The sequence below is a fragment of the Spea bombifrons genome, chromosome 7, assembly GCF_027358695.1.
Source record: "Spea bombifrons isolate aSpeBom1 chromosome 7, aSpeBom1.2.pri, whole genome shotgun sequence".
In the NCBI taxonomy this organism is placed as follows: domain Eukaryota; kingdom Metazoa; phylum Chordata; class Amphibia; order Anura; family Pelobatidae; genus Spea; species Spea bombifrons.
In genome coordinates this window covers 10,254,239-10,271,189 of record NC_071093.1, presented here as the reverse complement: position 1 = coordinate 10,271,189, position 16,951 = coordinate 10,254,239, and the positions used below count along the sequence as shown (strand labels likewise).

Genomic DNA, 16,951 nt, shown 5'->3' with positions numbered 1-16,951 from the left:
CCAATTTCTTTTGTAAGTAATGGAGCACTTTAAAAAATCTCTGTATTTGTAAGGTGAATATAAACCTGGTTATGGTGTTGCAAATCAATCAATTCTGCTAAATATACTTTTTGATCACAGTATAACTACCATTGACCGCATAATCCAAATGCACTTGCTGTAAACTGGTTTAAGTGCTTTTAAGTGCTTTATGCTATAAAATGCTTTATGTCTGTCACATGGTTTGCTTTTCTTTGTCCTTGCATCACCCTCTCTCTTTTTGTGATTTTTTTTCTTTGTCCTTCTCATTCTTTTCTCTTGCCCTCTGGGTGACTCTCTAGGTTTCTTGCTACTTTATCCAGGAAGGGCCACGATCAGTGGGCTTACTGCAAGTTCGCATTTGTTTGTGTCTAAATGACGTTTGGCACTTGAAAGAAATCCATCCCTCTAATTACTTTCGGTGTTTATCTGTTTGTCTACCTATCAATAGCTCCTACAACAGCTCAGCTGGCTAGACATTAGAACATCGTGAATTCTTTGCAACGAACTCAGCCGGAATGAAGGCCGCTAAATGATCGGAATAAAGAAGTTGTTATTTCACAAGAATATCCACATATAGCAACTTACATTTGTGACGGAGCTGTGACTTTTGTTGGAAACCGCAGCTTGGTACAATGCCATTCTTTCCTTCAAAGATAAAGATTCTTGGAAATCTAAGGGGATAATACCACTCCAGGTGGTATCTTCTTCTGATGGCCCTTGTTTAGGTTTATCAAATCCTAAAGTCGATCAAAACAACATAAGACAGAAAATTAGTTCATCTTACAAGTTTAATGCATTTTCACGGTGCAGATACCATTAATATACAGTAGATTGCTAGATTCACACGATTAGATGACCTAGCATTAAAATGATGTGGTGCTAGCTAACTATGAGCAAGGGAATACTATTTTATCCAATTTAACTTTAAAAAAGAGCATTTAAGAGAATAAAACTGATCTTTTGAAATACTTTCTAGAACTATAACCTAACATTGGCTGTATATTTAGAATTGCCTGAGTTTAATTATTCATTTGTGACACAAGATTTGATTTCCCTGGTTACTCAAGACATTGGGTTTAATAACCGAGAGCGGAAAAAATAAGCCCAAGATGAAAATAAATACAAATGAGTTCGAACCGCAGTCCCTTATTGTCTCATACCCCAGTAAGCTTCCTACATGCTGTACTCCATTCTACAATTAAGTCATCTTGGTTTTATATTTAAACTATGTAGACTTGCTCATAATGGCCAACTTGACGTAGTCAACAAGTTCAAATGTAAACACTGAACTTGAACAATTATTATTTTAAAACTATTTCCATCCCAGCTAAATAATTAAGAATGTTGATTTTTTTTTTAGCAGTTTTTACATTTTCTGGCTTATTATTTATTGTTTGGGCTTACTTACTGGTGGATAAGACCCATTTGGCCCATCTAACCTGCCCATTTTTTTCCTGATTTAACGGACCTTCAGCGGTCCTTGATTGCATTTATGTTGATATTGATGTTTAAGGAATTTAAAGAAACTCTTTTCCATTCCCTGTATTAGCCTCGACAACGTCTGCTGGGAGGTTGTTCTATTTATCTACCACTCTCTCAGTAAAGTTAAATGCCCTTACGTTATATCTAACATGATGCTACTAATTGTGTATTTATTTATCGTAGTTGTTGAACAAAATCAATGTACGACTAGGCTAGTAATTATGTGTCGGCATGTCGGAGCATGCATATGCGGATGTGTGTTACTTTATACAGCTTCCCACACGAGTAAAAACGAAATAAATAAGCAAAATAGAAATACTTTTTCTCTTGCATTTCCTCTTAAAAGAACTCGAGAAATGGAGACCAATAATTTCAAACAAAATGACATCAAAGTATAAACTGAAACAAATGGCAGCAATGTCCCTGCTCATGGGAGCGTATAAAGAGAGAATAGAGTGTTTGGTGAAACAGAAAGGATGAAGAAGCTGCAGTTTTCCCAGTGTATTGAAGAACACCTGCCAACGATCAGATTTATTACTGTAGAACAGTCAGTACAAATGTATCAAAATGACCAGCTTGTTGCGGCTGCCGGATCCAACCTCTGGCTCTACAGCTAATGTAGAGTATAATTCCCATCACAGGCACCTACACCGATCAGCCATACCATTATAACCACTGACAGAGGGGCAAGAGGGGGGGCCTTCACAATATTAGACAGGTGGTCATAATGTTCTACCTGATAGGTGTATGTCACCTTTCCTAATGTAGACTTCACCTGTAATGTTTGGTTACATTTTTTTGGCTGAGGATTGTGAGAGTCCACAACGGCTTGATGCCTTATATTATTATTGCGTCTACGGTATATAATTGTTTTGCTATTATTTTTTGTATTAATGTAATGTCAGCAGATGTGTTAGCACTGTACAATGAATTATAGTGACTCATTTATGGCAAAATGCATGGAACCTTGCAATCTAAAGAGAGATATGAACCTGCACGGGAGGTCTGTTACATGCAAGTTAGAATAAAATGTGAGTTTCCAGAAGTCTCACATATTCGTCCTTGCTAATTCGCTCACAGATACAGTAACACTCGACTTAAAAATACAACCTCTAGATTGTAAGCTCCTTTGAGCAGGGCCCTCCTCACCTGTTGTCTCTGTAAGTCAAATTTTTATGTTACATACTACTTGTGTCCTGTCCACCCATTCTACAGCGCTATGGAATTTGAAGGCGCTATATAAAAAAAAAAATAATAATAACAAGCACCTCAAAGATTTGTTAACCCCTGAGATGCTTGTGTTTTGTACATGCAAGCTACAACGATTTTTTATGTGAAATGTGAGACTCTCCCCCATAAACAACAAATGCATTACATTTAAAATTAAAGGAAAGCTAAATAAATAACAAAAAAATAAAATATTAATTTCATTACTATTTTGCAATGCATCCTCTGGCCACTAGGGGCCAGTGCTGTATGGGGGTATATAAACTCGTTGCAACCAACAGCCGTCAGCCACAGATTCATTTTTTTTCTTTTAACCTTTTTTTAAAAATCTTAATTGTTTTTTTTATTTTAAATTGTATTTATTTTATTTTTTAAAAGGCTTGCTTTCAGCAAACACTTAAATATTCAAAGGCGTGCTTGATTTAATGAGATTTGTTCAGGTTCACCTTAGGGTTTTGCTTCCAAGGGGTTTGGAAAACTACCCAAAGTTCTAGAGAAACTGAGTTCTCTGAAACCAATTGCACTTTTATAAAAAAAAACCTTCAATTTTCATCATAAGAAGGTCAGGGAGAGTTTTTTCATGCAAAGTTAGACAACCATAAATAATTTATATTCTAATGTATAATATTATAATAATAATAAATAATTTGCCGTGAATCCTAAAGAGCAGAAATGTCAAAATCAAAATACAGCAACAACTAAGTAGCAGATGCGAGCGGAAGGTAAATAATAATGTAACCTACATTTCTGTGATATTATATCTGTAAATAACAATATGGATAGAGGAATTTTTACAAGTAAAGTCATAGCGACAGCGTACGTTAAAATAAGTTGCTAAAATTGAGTCTGAGCTCAGGTTGCCAGACCAGGCACATGAAGTGTGATATATTTCGAGCCTCTGGTCATGCACTTTGTTTACAGTAAGATGAGACTTATCACCGAGGCGTTGAAGCTGTTAAAAACAGAAATTAAGATAAAGCTGTTAGGTATGTTGGCATATGGTGTGATTCCGCTAGATGAATCGCTTATGTCGATGTGTCTGGCACAAGGGGATGAAAACCCAGAGCATTTTCCACAGATATAAGCTGGAGGCTATAGTCCGCCACCACTTTTACCATTTACATTTACATGGTCTGTTGGCCAATAATGGGGAGGTGATGAAATAAGGCACATAATTAGGAAGGTTGTTTTCTTTTTTCTATTGGTGTCTAATGGGGATTCGGGTAAACATCTGCAAAAAAGATTACAACCTCCTTACAACTCATTGGTGGATCAGAATCAGATTTGTCACATTGAGTATGTGAAATGTCTGCCCTGCTAGATCTGCCCCAGTCCACGGTAAGTGCTATTATTCTGAAATGGAAGTGTATAGGCGTAAACACAGCCACAAAGCAGTAGACCACTCACACCCACAGAGAAGGGCTGCAGAGTTCTGTGGAGCATGCTTCACTCACTGGAAGCCTGAAGGAAGAATCTGGTTATGTAGAACGCTACATACTGGAATACATAGTGCTAGAGGAGGGATAATGGTCTGGAGCTGTTTTTCAGGATTTTGTACCCCTGCCCCCCCTTAACTTACATATGCACTGGCACACATTTTTATGCACACTTTTACACACGCACAGTCATACTCATACACACACACAAACACTTACACATACTCATTCATGCGAACACACAAAAATGCATAATCATTCATTCTAACACAAACTTGCACATACACATTTATGATCATATACAAACACTCATGCATACACTCTCACTCTAACATACATAGACTCACAAATAGATACATACTCCCTATCTTACCCTGTCACTCACTTGCTCACTCATTCACCCTGTTCTCTCACCCACAACTTTCTTTCTCTTCATCTCACTTTTAAAATTGTTCACAAAAGTGTTGTCCGACCTGGACTGGCCTGGTTCAGAATGGACTGGCCCTTTATGAACAATCTTGGACTGGCCCAGGGAGACAGGAATGCATTGCCTACTGGGGACCAGTTTATGGAAGGCCCTGTCTTGTCCCAGCATGATGGTACCCCTGTGCAGAAAGAAAGGTCCATAAAGACATGGTTTGATGAGTTTTGTGTGAAGGAACTTGAGCCCTGCACACATCCCTGACCATAAACCCATATTTTGGATGAATTGGAAGGCCGATTAAGAGCCAGGTCTTCTCTTCCGTTATCAGCTTCTGACCTCACAACTGGGTACAAACTCCCGCAGACAAGCCTTCCACATACTTTTGGTCATATGGTGTAAATGAATGTAAGAAGCTGTCTAAACTACATTTGAGGGATTATCCAATCTGTCACTATAGCCATTAAAATTGAATGACAAGCATTCCAAATTATGTTAATATCATTTTGACATAGACTACTGGGAAAAAAAAGAAAAGCTTGAGACATAGATGTGAAAAAAACATTAATTAGATCCATCTGCTATTTTCAAGAAAAATAAACAGCAGGAGTTACTTATGCCATCATCGATGAAAAAATGTATATACAACAAATGGTTTTAGAAACCAAACTATGACATTACAGTAAAATTGAGTTCTTTTAGTAAGCTAAAGTCTTTATTTCCAACTCCTGTAAGGAATGCTTGCCTTGGTGTGTATCTGGTAAAATGCATTGGAGTCTGTGTTTGGCCAGACAGGAGCAATTTTCAGACTTTATACCATAACCACTTTTTAGGCAACACCCTATAGCTAATATATACTTGTAAATGTAAAGAAAATGGATATAGCATCATTGGTTCCATGAGAAGATGGAGTTGAAAGTGATACCTTTTACAATGCCGGCGTAGAAAGATAAAGTAACAAAGCTGGAATATAAAGTGATTCATTGAAGCTATATTTCCATGTTACAACAGTTTTTTTTTTGTTTTTTTTTTATCACAGATGATAAAGGAGTCTAGTATATGATGTGACTTAGTATATTTAACTGCTATGATAAACTACAAAGCATGTTTTGGTGCTTGGACAACTGTAGCATATATCTTCTGGCCACAAGCCTAGAAGGTCTAGCATTACTTGAACGTGTTACTTGCCTAAATGTGTACATTTTATGTGTGTCGTATTCCTTGTGGTATTTTAAAGCATCATACTCAAGCATTTTAATGGTGTTACATATATAAGAATGCAGATGCACTTATAGATCATGTATGCTTTCTTAATGTCTGTAAATGTGTTATTGGTCAGTCCATCATATTATAGAACTGTTTCCGCCCTTAAAAGGGTTAAATAATATTCTGATCCTTCAATTATCCACATACTAAAGTTGTCTTCTAACTTTCCTGTCACCCCTTCGGGGGCATTCATTTGTTACTGATTTGCCTTATTATATGTCCTCCTCTGTAGTAGAAGCTAATATGCTTTGGTAGAATTAAAAGGAGGAATGAGGAGAAGTGAAAAGAACTGAAGAGGGTTAAGGGTGATTAATTATGTATAATTTACCCCAAAAGGCGCGACTAGGCACCGAGTGCATGTCTGCTAAGCAACAAACATCCTTCCATTATTAATTCTATTATCCCTACAAATATGCCACCACCTGCAAAAGTAATCAGTATAAATGTCCCATTAAGAAGTGATTACGGTTTCAGCATCTGTAGAACTACTGTACACCCCAACACCAATTAATTTATACATATCACTTAGTCCTGCAAAAATCCTCAAGTTAAAGCATAAGAGGATCACAAGGATCATGTTACTGTTATTCTAACCATGTTGAAAACCATTTAGTTGCTATATATAGTATATTTTAAAATGTTAGCCTTATCGCTGTTTATTTAAATACCAGTGTAAATGCCCTTCATTAAAATTTGAGAAAAAAGCATATTCTGTTTTTTTGTTTTCTCTTCTTCCTCCTATCCATCACATTCTACCCTGTATTTAAAACAGAATGTGTTCTTGTCAGCCCTCCACGTTGTGACATATTGTCCTGAACAATGGAGAGATAACTCATGCAAAGTCATCGGCCAACCTCAAAGTCATTACCATGTCATATATACCCGGCCTCTAGCATCTTCTCAGCTTTACTTTATTCTATAAAGGGGGGAAGGAATCAGCCATTGCCCCATATGGGTAGGGTACAGCGAGAATTTAAAAAAATTCTAAGACAGATGAGTTTTTTTTCATATTTATTACACCTGAAAGATGACACTAACAAACAAATGCACCCCAAACCCTATTTTCAAAATTGAGTGACATAAGCCTGTGGGGCCATACACGATGAGCTCTACAGGGTCCAGTCCCATTATAACGAGTGCTCATTGATTAGAACTTGGCATTACGCCCTTCTAGCATGACTGACAATTCCCAATTTTATATATTGGGATATGTATCTGTACAACACAACCCATGAAAGGAATTTTTTTAGAAATTATGATTGGTTTGAGGTTGTTCAGCACATTTACCTATTTTAGTTATTTATTGGAATCACTCTTTTTTTCCGGCTGCAATCGTTCTTATGGAACTGACATTTGTGAGGATTTATCTCTTTGGCCAAGTGGCTGTGCTTGTTCACAGGCCAGAGATTGCCCCTTCGGGTACTAGGAAAAGGAAATGATTTACTAAGTAATCCTTAGTTTGCTGGTGAGTCAAACATTTCAACTCACTGACTCCATTAATAGCCGGCCATCTTTCACTCGAAAATTGCTGGTTTAACAGCTTACCCTAAAGCGATGGAGTGCATACAGAGAGCTCCATTACATACCGAATTTGTATAAGTGCTTTCATTTAGCTCATATAAGTTATATATTCAGGTTCTGGCTGGAGCTGATATAGTGTTGAATCAGCGTGGTCAATTTCCTTATCATGCATCCTTCATGCAACCATTATCTGAAGACGTTATGTGTAACAACCACCCACATTAGACATATGGGCTTGGTAGTGAGACAGACATGTGCATTTAGGTAGCCTGAACCTAAATGAAGCACTGGCTACAGTGTCACATCTCAATTTAACTTTTTAAGTCCCCTCTTTCCATTTGTTGGAACGTTGGGAGCGGCAGAAGATTACTCACTTGTTTTATGGAAGTTTCGATGGCAAATACGAAAACGAACTTGGGCTTCCACAAGAGAAGCTGAATTTAATTTAAAAATGTAATGGTGCTTTCATTGGGAGCACAGACTGGTTGAGCGATTGACCCTTGTCTAAAGGCATAGTATATGTTAATTTATTGTGTGTAAATAGCATTATCCAATTACAGTTAAGGTGAAGAAAATGTAATTACCATTCTTATATGGATTTTCCAGGCACCAAGGATTGTCAATGATTTAGACGAGTGGGGTTTTTTTTCTGTTTAAAAATACATTTCAAGCATAAAATGTAACACATGAATTTGGTTAGATTAATGAATTTCTCAATTAATGAGTTCATTACAATATCATACAACAGTTGGAGAAATGAAAATGCTAAATATCTTATTTGTTATCCTTCTTCACCTTGGGCACTTCATTTCTGAAAGTGACTTCTAAAATACCTTTCCTTCAGACTGTCCAATCAAATATATGTATTTTCAAAGTATTTTATTTGGTAACACAAAATACTGGAGACCGAGGTAATAACTTTGAGCACTTTGCCCACATTTGTAGACTAATTGTCACGGAATGGTATTTTTTTGGATAATTTATGTACAATATCACGGATTAATAGCAGATTATTTGTTCTATGCACAATATCAACAATATTAATGAATATATGCACTCATGCATTTTGCCTGTCTGTAATTAATTAGTTACTGAAAGTTTCAATGATTAATCAGAAGGCTTCTTGTAGATTGTCAGACCCGATGGGGCTCCCCCCCCACAGTTTTGTGCGTTTCTTGAGATTAGAGATCCTTCAAAATTATACTTTTGGATTTTTATGTTATTGCAATTATTCCTTTGATATTCTTGCTGCTATAGCTGGCACAGTATATACAGAAATAATAAGGTATATATGACGAACACATTTGTCTTTTGACTTTAACGCTTTCAATCCTTCCTTTTTTTCAGTGCCTAATTAAATCGCACTGCCGGTATATGATATTACCGTATGAAACGGTTAAGTACCCATTTTAGCAACCTCACAGACACTGTCTGCACGGGTTTATTTCAAAAACATTACATCACTGGAAAACATGTGTAGAATATAAATCTAGAAGGCAACATACTGTATATTTACTTGATTTCTTTTTTAATGTCATGTGGCTAGTAAATCAAGATGGATATTGCCTACATACAGCTAATATTTCATGGGTAACAAACAGGTTCTATAAGAAACATGGAGACACAATACAAGAATAGTGGCGTTCTAAATATTATACAAGGCTCCCAAGATAAAGCACAATGAATTATTTTGACAAACTGCTTATCTTAAATGAAATATGAAGAGACAGCGGTGTGAAAGAATTTGAAATTGAAAGATTAATTGCTTGGGTATTATCATGGGAAAAAATATTTGTTATGTTTAACTACAATCAAGATGACAATAAGATGGCACATAAAGCTTTACAAGACATTTAATTGTAAAGAGGGTTATAGGAGATTAAAAAAAATGAGTTTATAACTGGATATCGTTAGTTGAGCATATTCCTATTTTGATGTGTAGGTTGCTGGCGGACATACCAGTGTTTGATGAGACAACTCTAGAATCGTTCTAAAAGATGCTACAAAAGTAGTCACTTAGTCTTATAGTCTAAGATGCCATGATCTTATGATTCTAAGATACCAAGAATCAGATGCATCTTTGTTTGGTTGGCAGCCAGAGTAATACATTTTAGGTAACAAGACCACTATCAGCCTCCCCATGGACATAATATGTCTGCCTGTTTCTGCCTTACCTGTTTGTATTTGCAATCAAGGGCCTAGAAATACCTGGGCATGCTCCAAGCTTTCTTGCTTGATCATTGTGCTCCTTTCCCTGTTTGTATCCCATGGATTTCATTATTGTGGCTTATTATATGGATTTCAACCCCTGGCATGGACTTTGAATCTGGTTTGTCCTTTGTACAGTGACTTATTCCCATCACCTGGGCTCTTGGCTTGGACTTTGTTACCCCTTTCAGTTTACTCTCGTTACTGTGCTATTGTTCCCCAGTCTGCTTGTTCTACAGACCCCTGTGCCGCCTGCTTGTTGTTTTGCAAACCCTGTTGCTGTCTGCTCGTTCTACATACCCTTTTTCCATCTGCTCACTCTACAGACCTTGTTGCGTTCTGCCCTACCTGCCTGCTCTACAGACCCTGTTGCTGTGAGCTTGTTCTTAGACTCCCTGTTGTGTCTACAGATAGCGCCAAAGAGAAAATGACAGTGGTCTGCAACCTGACACACAACACCCATCCGCCTCCAGCCAAGTTCAAAGCTCGATTCTGCCCCTGCAAGGGAACTCAAACTTGACCTGTCACCCATGACCCTGACAACATGAGACCTTTCCAGAACAACAAAAAGAGAACTCTATAATTGAGTTAGATTCTACCTAATCCTCAACATTGTATGTAGTTGACAGAAAAAAAAGAAGTTTTGTCTTTTAGGATATTATCAGTTGAATATAAAACTGTTAAAGAGTCAAGATGGCCATCATTACTAAATACCTCAATATTAATATTTTGTATTGAAAACCTGCTACTTAGTGCTATGTGGCCAAGGAGGTTATAGGGTTAACAACATTTCATACTACAATACAAAAGCTTTTACTTTTTGATATTCAAACCTGGTTTAATGCCTTATAATAAAATAAATAAATAACTAAATAAATGCTGTCAATATTTCTAGACTGTACATGACCTTTTGTAATCAGTTTAAAGTAAATACTACTAATTATATTTATTTTTGTCAATCCATATCATGAAGAATCAGTACTTTATATTTAAACAAATAGCCAGTAACATTATTAGTATTTTTTTTTTTTTTATCAACTTGCATTCTCTAGGTTTCTAAATGAGTCCAATCGGACATCTCTAGATTAATCTATCTAAAAGCTGTTCAACATTCAGTGAAGACTCTTACGATACTAATATAAGAATTATAATTGCCTCAGATGGCATATATTTGTTTAGCCTTAGAAATTAATCATACTCAATGAAATGAAACCAGCACAGCCCCATAATAAAGATTGCATGTATACAGCCTATGTCATTCCAATATAGTAATTATAAGTAAGTGAATGAAAGCTTTTAACGAAAAAATATGAAAATAGACTAAATATTAAGCAATTCCTACATAGTCTTGCTCTTGTGATTCCTTAGTCTACAAGTGGAGCCCTTGAAGTCATTGGTGCAGCCAAATGGGCCCAAGCTATTAAGGGGTTAATGGCAAGTAGGAGATGCTACTGTTTTGATGAATTCTATAATATAGAGAGAAGTGACACTATAATAATACCAAAACATGCACTTCTCCTTCCAAGTGAGTGAGTCATCCTGGCAGATATCCCTGTGATGATTAATCTACCTAAACCCATATGAGGGGATCCTGAAAATTGGCTTTGGCACTCAACGTAAGAACGGGAGTCAAAGAGGTACTTTGTAGAGACATTGCAGTTTATGTGTCATCTTAAATGTATTACACCTGTTTAGGACCTAAAATTATCTTCAAATGAAATGTCACAGAATTCTAGCACAGAGTTCATTACTTACAAGCTCAATCCAACCTTTATATGAAGATTATATGCTTTTAATGCCATATCATAGGGGGGGTTTACTGTCACAGCTTTTAATAAATGTATTTAGTAAAACCTATAACTTGTAATTGTTTTGGATATTTATTTTAAAAGTTTATGTCAGGGCAGGCCTGATCTGTGGCAGAATCTAACATAATTAGGAAGAATTATTAATTTTCTCTCCTGGTGCACTCTTCTTTCTCCTTCTTCACCCTTACAAAGGCTGAGTGAGCCAATACACAACAATCAGGAACTTCCTACAAGCAGGAACATGGGATTTCATACTACGTAGGATTCTAATACATATGTTTATTTTAATTTGTTAATACCATTACATACCTTTATGTATACAGAATGTTATGTGTAGAAAGAGAGAAAAGCAAATTGGGTAAAGTTGATACCTTGATTGGCTAACTTAATGAATTGCAAGCTTTTGAGACTATCTAGGTCTCTTCTTCAGGCATAGTGTACATTTCTGTTTCAAATAGTCTCAAAGGCTTGCAATCCATTACACGGGCAGATCACCTTTAAGGTTTGTTGCCTTCAATTTGAGAGCGAATAATACTTAAGCCATAATAATCCAATATACATATCATAACATTAAGTAAACAACTATATAGATGGCTTTGTTGGAGTCACTTAGTCCTACAGTCGTATGATTCTAAGATGCCAAGAGTCAGATTCTAGAACAACACTAATGCCACCGGTTACACAAGCCTACTATGAATATGAGCGCATTAAAGTTAATAAAAGAATGGTGCTCATTGGTTAACAGGCCAAATGTTCATGGAATAAATAGACAAAAAATATGTAATGGATATGTAGCAAAACATGCATTCCTATTCAGATACAAAGAATGGCTTCAGGAAGACTTTCAGCAGATTGTGTTTCACATGTAGCTAAACTAGGAATAGCACACACGTAACATGACCTTTGACAGTCAGCAGCGCTGAAATCAGCCAGTGATTTCACACCAAATTCCTGCGACCAGTTTATGGTCTCCTTTCATTTCCAGAAATACCTGAACCAAGACTACAGACACGTTGTCTATATGATACAACTGTGGTCTAGAAATTTCTTTCATTACATGTAGCGTGTATTTCAATGTACTTTTCGAGTATTCTAAATAAATATCATGTAAGAAAACCAAAAAAGTCCTCTAAATCTAAAACTTTGGCCCTACCACTTTGAGACAAAGAGCTCAACAGGGGACAGTTTTACTAACTATATATCTCCAAAATAATCACAAAAACCACAATCTATAATTAGTTTTAATACATTAATTGAATATAATTTCCTCCAACATTCCTAATCTATCTATCTATCTATCTATCTATCTATCTATCCTTCCAGCCATCCATTTATCTATCTGAACTACTCATCCATGTCCATGTGACTATAAAAGTAATTGCAAATTACATACACTTCAAGTATATTAAATGTTGATCTTTTAATACAGGAAATTGATGCAGCTGTCCCTCTGCAATCTTCTGCTCAATGTATCATTGTCGTTGTGTTTGAAATGTTAGAGTTCATGTAGGGATGAACGATTAATTCATGTTACTGTGAAGTCCAGCATAGAATTTTGTAGAATTTTGTAGAAAATGAAAATGATATGTAAACATCACAATCATCACAATCACAAGGAGGCAACTGAAGTCTCGAGGCACAGATAAAAACATCATTGTTAACTGCATGAATGCACATACATGTTTAGTCCATCTCAGTTTAGCATGCTGTATTTCAACAACCAAACTAGACTACTGCGCAACTTCTAGCCCTTCCTTAATTGAGTTAACGCATAGAGAAGAAGAGATACATCAAAGATAATTGCTAGTAGGTATAGTGGGAACGATTTGCAAATAATACATTTTTGCACATACCACAAATACTGGGTCCACTATGATTAACACCACATATCATATTTTAAAACATTACATTTTTATACTTTGTTTTAACACATTAATTGTATGAGGGATTCCCATTGTACAGTACTGCAGAATGTGATGACACTATATATAATAAATCATTATAATTGGCTTAAATGTTGCTTAGTGTCTGTTGGATTGATTGAGTGTGAGTGAGTGGAGTTAGTGCCTCTGGAAGGTGTGAGCAGAGGAGCATGCTGTAGTGAGTTTATGTTGGGCACTGTTCCAGGCCTGCCCCAGGATAGTGGTGTATTGATGTTGCGTACTGTTCTAGGCCTGTCCCAAGATAGTGGTGTATTGATGTTGGGTACTGTTCTAGGCCTGTCCCAGGATAGTGGTGTATTGATGTTGGGTACTGTTCTAGGCCTGTCCCAGGATAGTGGTGTATTGATGTTGGGTACTGTCCTAGGCCTGTCTCCAATGTGCAGCAGCTCATTCCACCGACTTTCGGATATGTTGTCATATCCCAGTGCTATGGTCAGAAGACAGTGAGGTGTCAGGTACAGAGCGCCGGCAAAGTCTGTCATTGTGTAAATGTATATATGTGTCTGTATATATGCATATATGTATATATGCTGTATACTGTATCCAGGTAATATACACCCAAGACCACCGGCAAGAAACACAGAACAGTCATCTTAAAACAGTAACCACCAATGCCAGCCTTATCCAAGTAGTGGAGAAATCAAACAAGCAATTCACAAGAAACCCCCCCCCCCAGGGTATTGCCAAAGCCTGTTGTGATTTTATGTGAATATCTTCATTATAACTGGATGATGCAGCATTAGCCCAACAAGATTGGAGAAGCGCAAACCAGAGCCAAGCCAACTCAAACTCAAACACCACAGACTTAGCAAATGTCTCAAAGAACAGAGCTGAGTCCTTTGGCTGGTCTGACTTTGACGTGGCTTATATCAAGCCACCACCTGGTTCACCATAGTCAAAAAATGAATTTTCTAAGACCTAGTATATGTAATAAGCCCCAGCCTTAGGACACTTCTTAACTGTAGTCTTAGCTTGGTAGATAAAGACATAGTAGGTGATGGCAGAAGACTTTCTACCCCATTTAGTCTGCCCATTACAAAGTCTTTAGCAACACCATTTAGTTAGTGAATATGTCATTCAACTGTGTTCTTGTACGGTAAGTACAGTACAGTGTGTTATGTAGAGATCTATTAAGTGGAGCAGTACAAGTCTTGCAAAGATAAGCTCAGAAAACTATTCATAGAACAGTCATCATAGAGAAAATTATAATTAAAGATAGCTATGGTTAAAGGGGAATTACACATTTTTGTGATATAGCTCCATTAGGAGCATCGCCACTCTGTGGGTAAAAGCGTGCGTTGCACTAGAAAGCGGTGCTATTTGCCCAAGTCGTTTTCCACTCATGCATTGCATCTTTACCCCTGCATACCTCCATGACACTGAGGGTTAACTATTATATTACGGCAAAAAAACCAAACACTCGCTTCTTTTGAATGTTTCATTTTCCAAAATACAATTTTTTTTTTGGCCTTTGGCCTCTCACGGTAAAACTATATGAAGTGATTCATTTAATAGGCGAACACTATTAACACTTGTGAAAGACCGCTACCTTTATACGCAATAATGTACCTTGAAATTGAACTTTTTATTCCTGATTGTTCAACACAGGCAAGTCCCGTGTCACTCTAGCTATCTGAATGTAAAAAAATTGCAAAAGAAACCAAAAATAAATTTACCTAATGGTGTGACACTCGCTGCTGTGATAATGGGTATTCAATCTTTTCCTATGCCTACAACTTTCCAGCTCTACTCAGACAGGCAGAACATATTTTAGTATTAAACACAGCGCATATCATTGAATCTTAACTTTGGGTGATTTAAAAACCAAGTTTATCCTGTTTGGTTTCATTACTTCTTAAAATATCCAGGTAGAAAGCATAAATCATTGAAAAATGCAATCTCGCCTTAACCAGCATGCAATAACCAGAGCTCTAAGCATGTTGGAAGCTTATTTTTCTTTTCCTCTTGACAGTAATCTATGTACATGCGTAATGCTATTACTGGCAACAATTTTATGTAACCTCAAATAACTTAAGTTCTGTTTATTAGTGTTCGAAAAAATTACTTTTCGAAAATTTTACGTGTCAGCATTGAACGTGTCATCTTCTGAGAAAGTTAGAGACTTACTAAACCTGAACTGAACAGTGAAACCATATACCTGACTTATATACACTTGGTTATTTTTTTGTGTCCATTCTACCCATTTTTTTGTTGTTTTTTTTGCTGTACTAGTATTTTATGTTTCCAATTTGTATCTGAAATGGTGATTTAAAATACTGAATTTTAATAGTTGTAGCTGGTTGCAAGCCAACTTTCAGAATCAGAAATGTAAAGATAAAAGAGTACAAAGGGGATGTATTAGAGAGAGAAAGAGAGAGAGAGAGAGAGAGAGAGAGAGAGAGAGAGAGAGGGAGGGAGAGAAAGAGAGGAGAGAAGAGGAGGCAAAAAAGGGGAAAGAGAACTTTTTGAGAACTTCTCTGCAGACAAATAAAAATGTGTTATCAGCAAAATTTGATATTTTATTGAAAAAAGTATTGGATTTTCTATATCGATGCCCTAAATTATTAAATCACAAAATGCCCCAAGAGTCACAGAATCAACTGAATACAAAATACATTACAACACAGTTATTGTCTAAAAGCTTTTGCGTAAAAAAAATAAAAATGGCCTTACCTTATCTCTAGGTTTGTTGTAACTCGTTAGATACAAATAAGAATTAAAAAGAATATAATGAATTTCTTCACCACCGTAGGCCGTTTCTACTTTATTTTTAATTTTTCCCAGTCCCCGTTATTATAGCAAGTTTGTGGAGACCAGCTCCACTCTGAATATACTCTTCCCTCTCTCACATGAGTTAATGGTGACAGCTGATTTTATTTTTGTTGCATGCAAAAAGGTGGACCTTTAAATCTATTTTTAGGGACTGAGTCTTGTACGCTGACTGTCTGAGTCAGTTACTGGCTCTAGAAACCTGCTTGAGGAGACACTGCTACCTTATCCATTTATTAAAAGCAAATACACCCCTGTAAATTAATTAAAACATCTTTATCCATTAGGAATAAACGCAATAATGAAATAATAAACAAAAACAACATGCAAAAATAAAATCATTCTACACTAGAACGCTTATAAAGTGATGGCAACTTTACAAAAGTCACTTGCAAAAGGGCAGACTGGCAGCTTTGTCGCCGACGGATAAATTATTCTTGTGAAATCATGTCTGCTAATTGGTAATTACCACACTCGCACGTTGTACAGACAGTTCTGGTCAAAACACTTTATCCCATTTGGCACTGTCAATGTGTGCAGCTGAACGGACGGACACTGTTAGACACTATGAGTACAACTAATGAGTCCTTCTTCATAAGAGATAAGCAAGTGAGATCTAGGGGCACTGTTGGCAATGGGTATAGACTACATTTATGTGTGCGCAGGCTCTTTTTCAAAGGGTTACAGACCCTTTGGCAAACATCATTGCCACTTATAGTAGACAGACAGTGACCGGTGGTATATTGGTAGATAAATGTTGTCTTCTGAAATTACTGACAACAATTCTCTTTTAGCATGGAGGAAAATGCTTCTAAAAGGTCATTAGCTGCTGTACATCGTCATCAGCGA

The 16,951-nt window shown here is 36.6% G+C and overlaps 1 protein-coding gene across 1 annotated transcript in view; it reads right to left on the bottom strand.

Moving 5' to 3' along the window:
• Nucleotides 1-16,381, bottom strand: part of XIRP2 (xin actin binding repeat containing 2) — a 39,534-nt gene extending 23,153 nt beyond the window's left edge. The window contains exons 1-2 of the mRNA XM_053472316.1: nt 16,007-16,381; nt 607-758 (exon numbers count right to left, since the gene is read on the bottom strand). Coding sequence (XP_053328291.1) covers nt 607-660 — 54 coding nt within the window. The 5' untranslated portion in view covers nt 661-758; nt 16,007-16,381. The remainder of the gene's footprint in view (nt 1-606; nt 759-16,006) is intronic.
• Nucleotides 16,382-16,951: the final 570 nt, after the last annotated feature.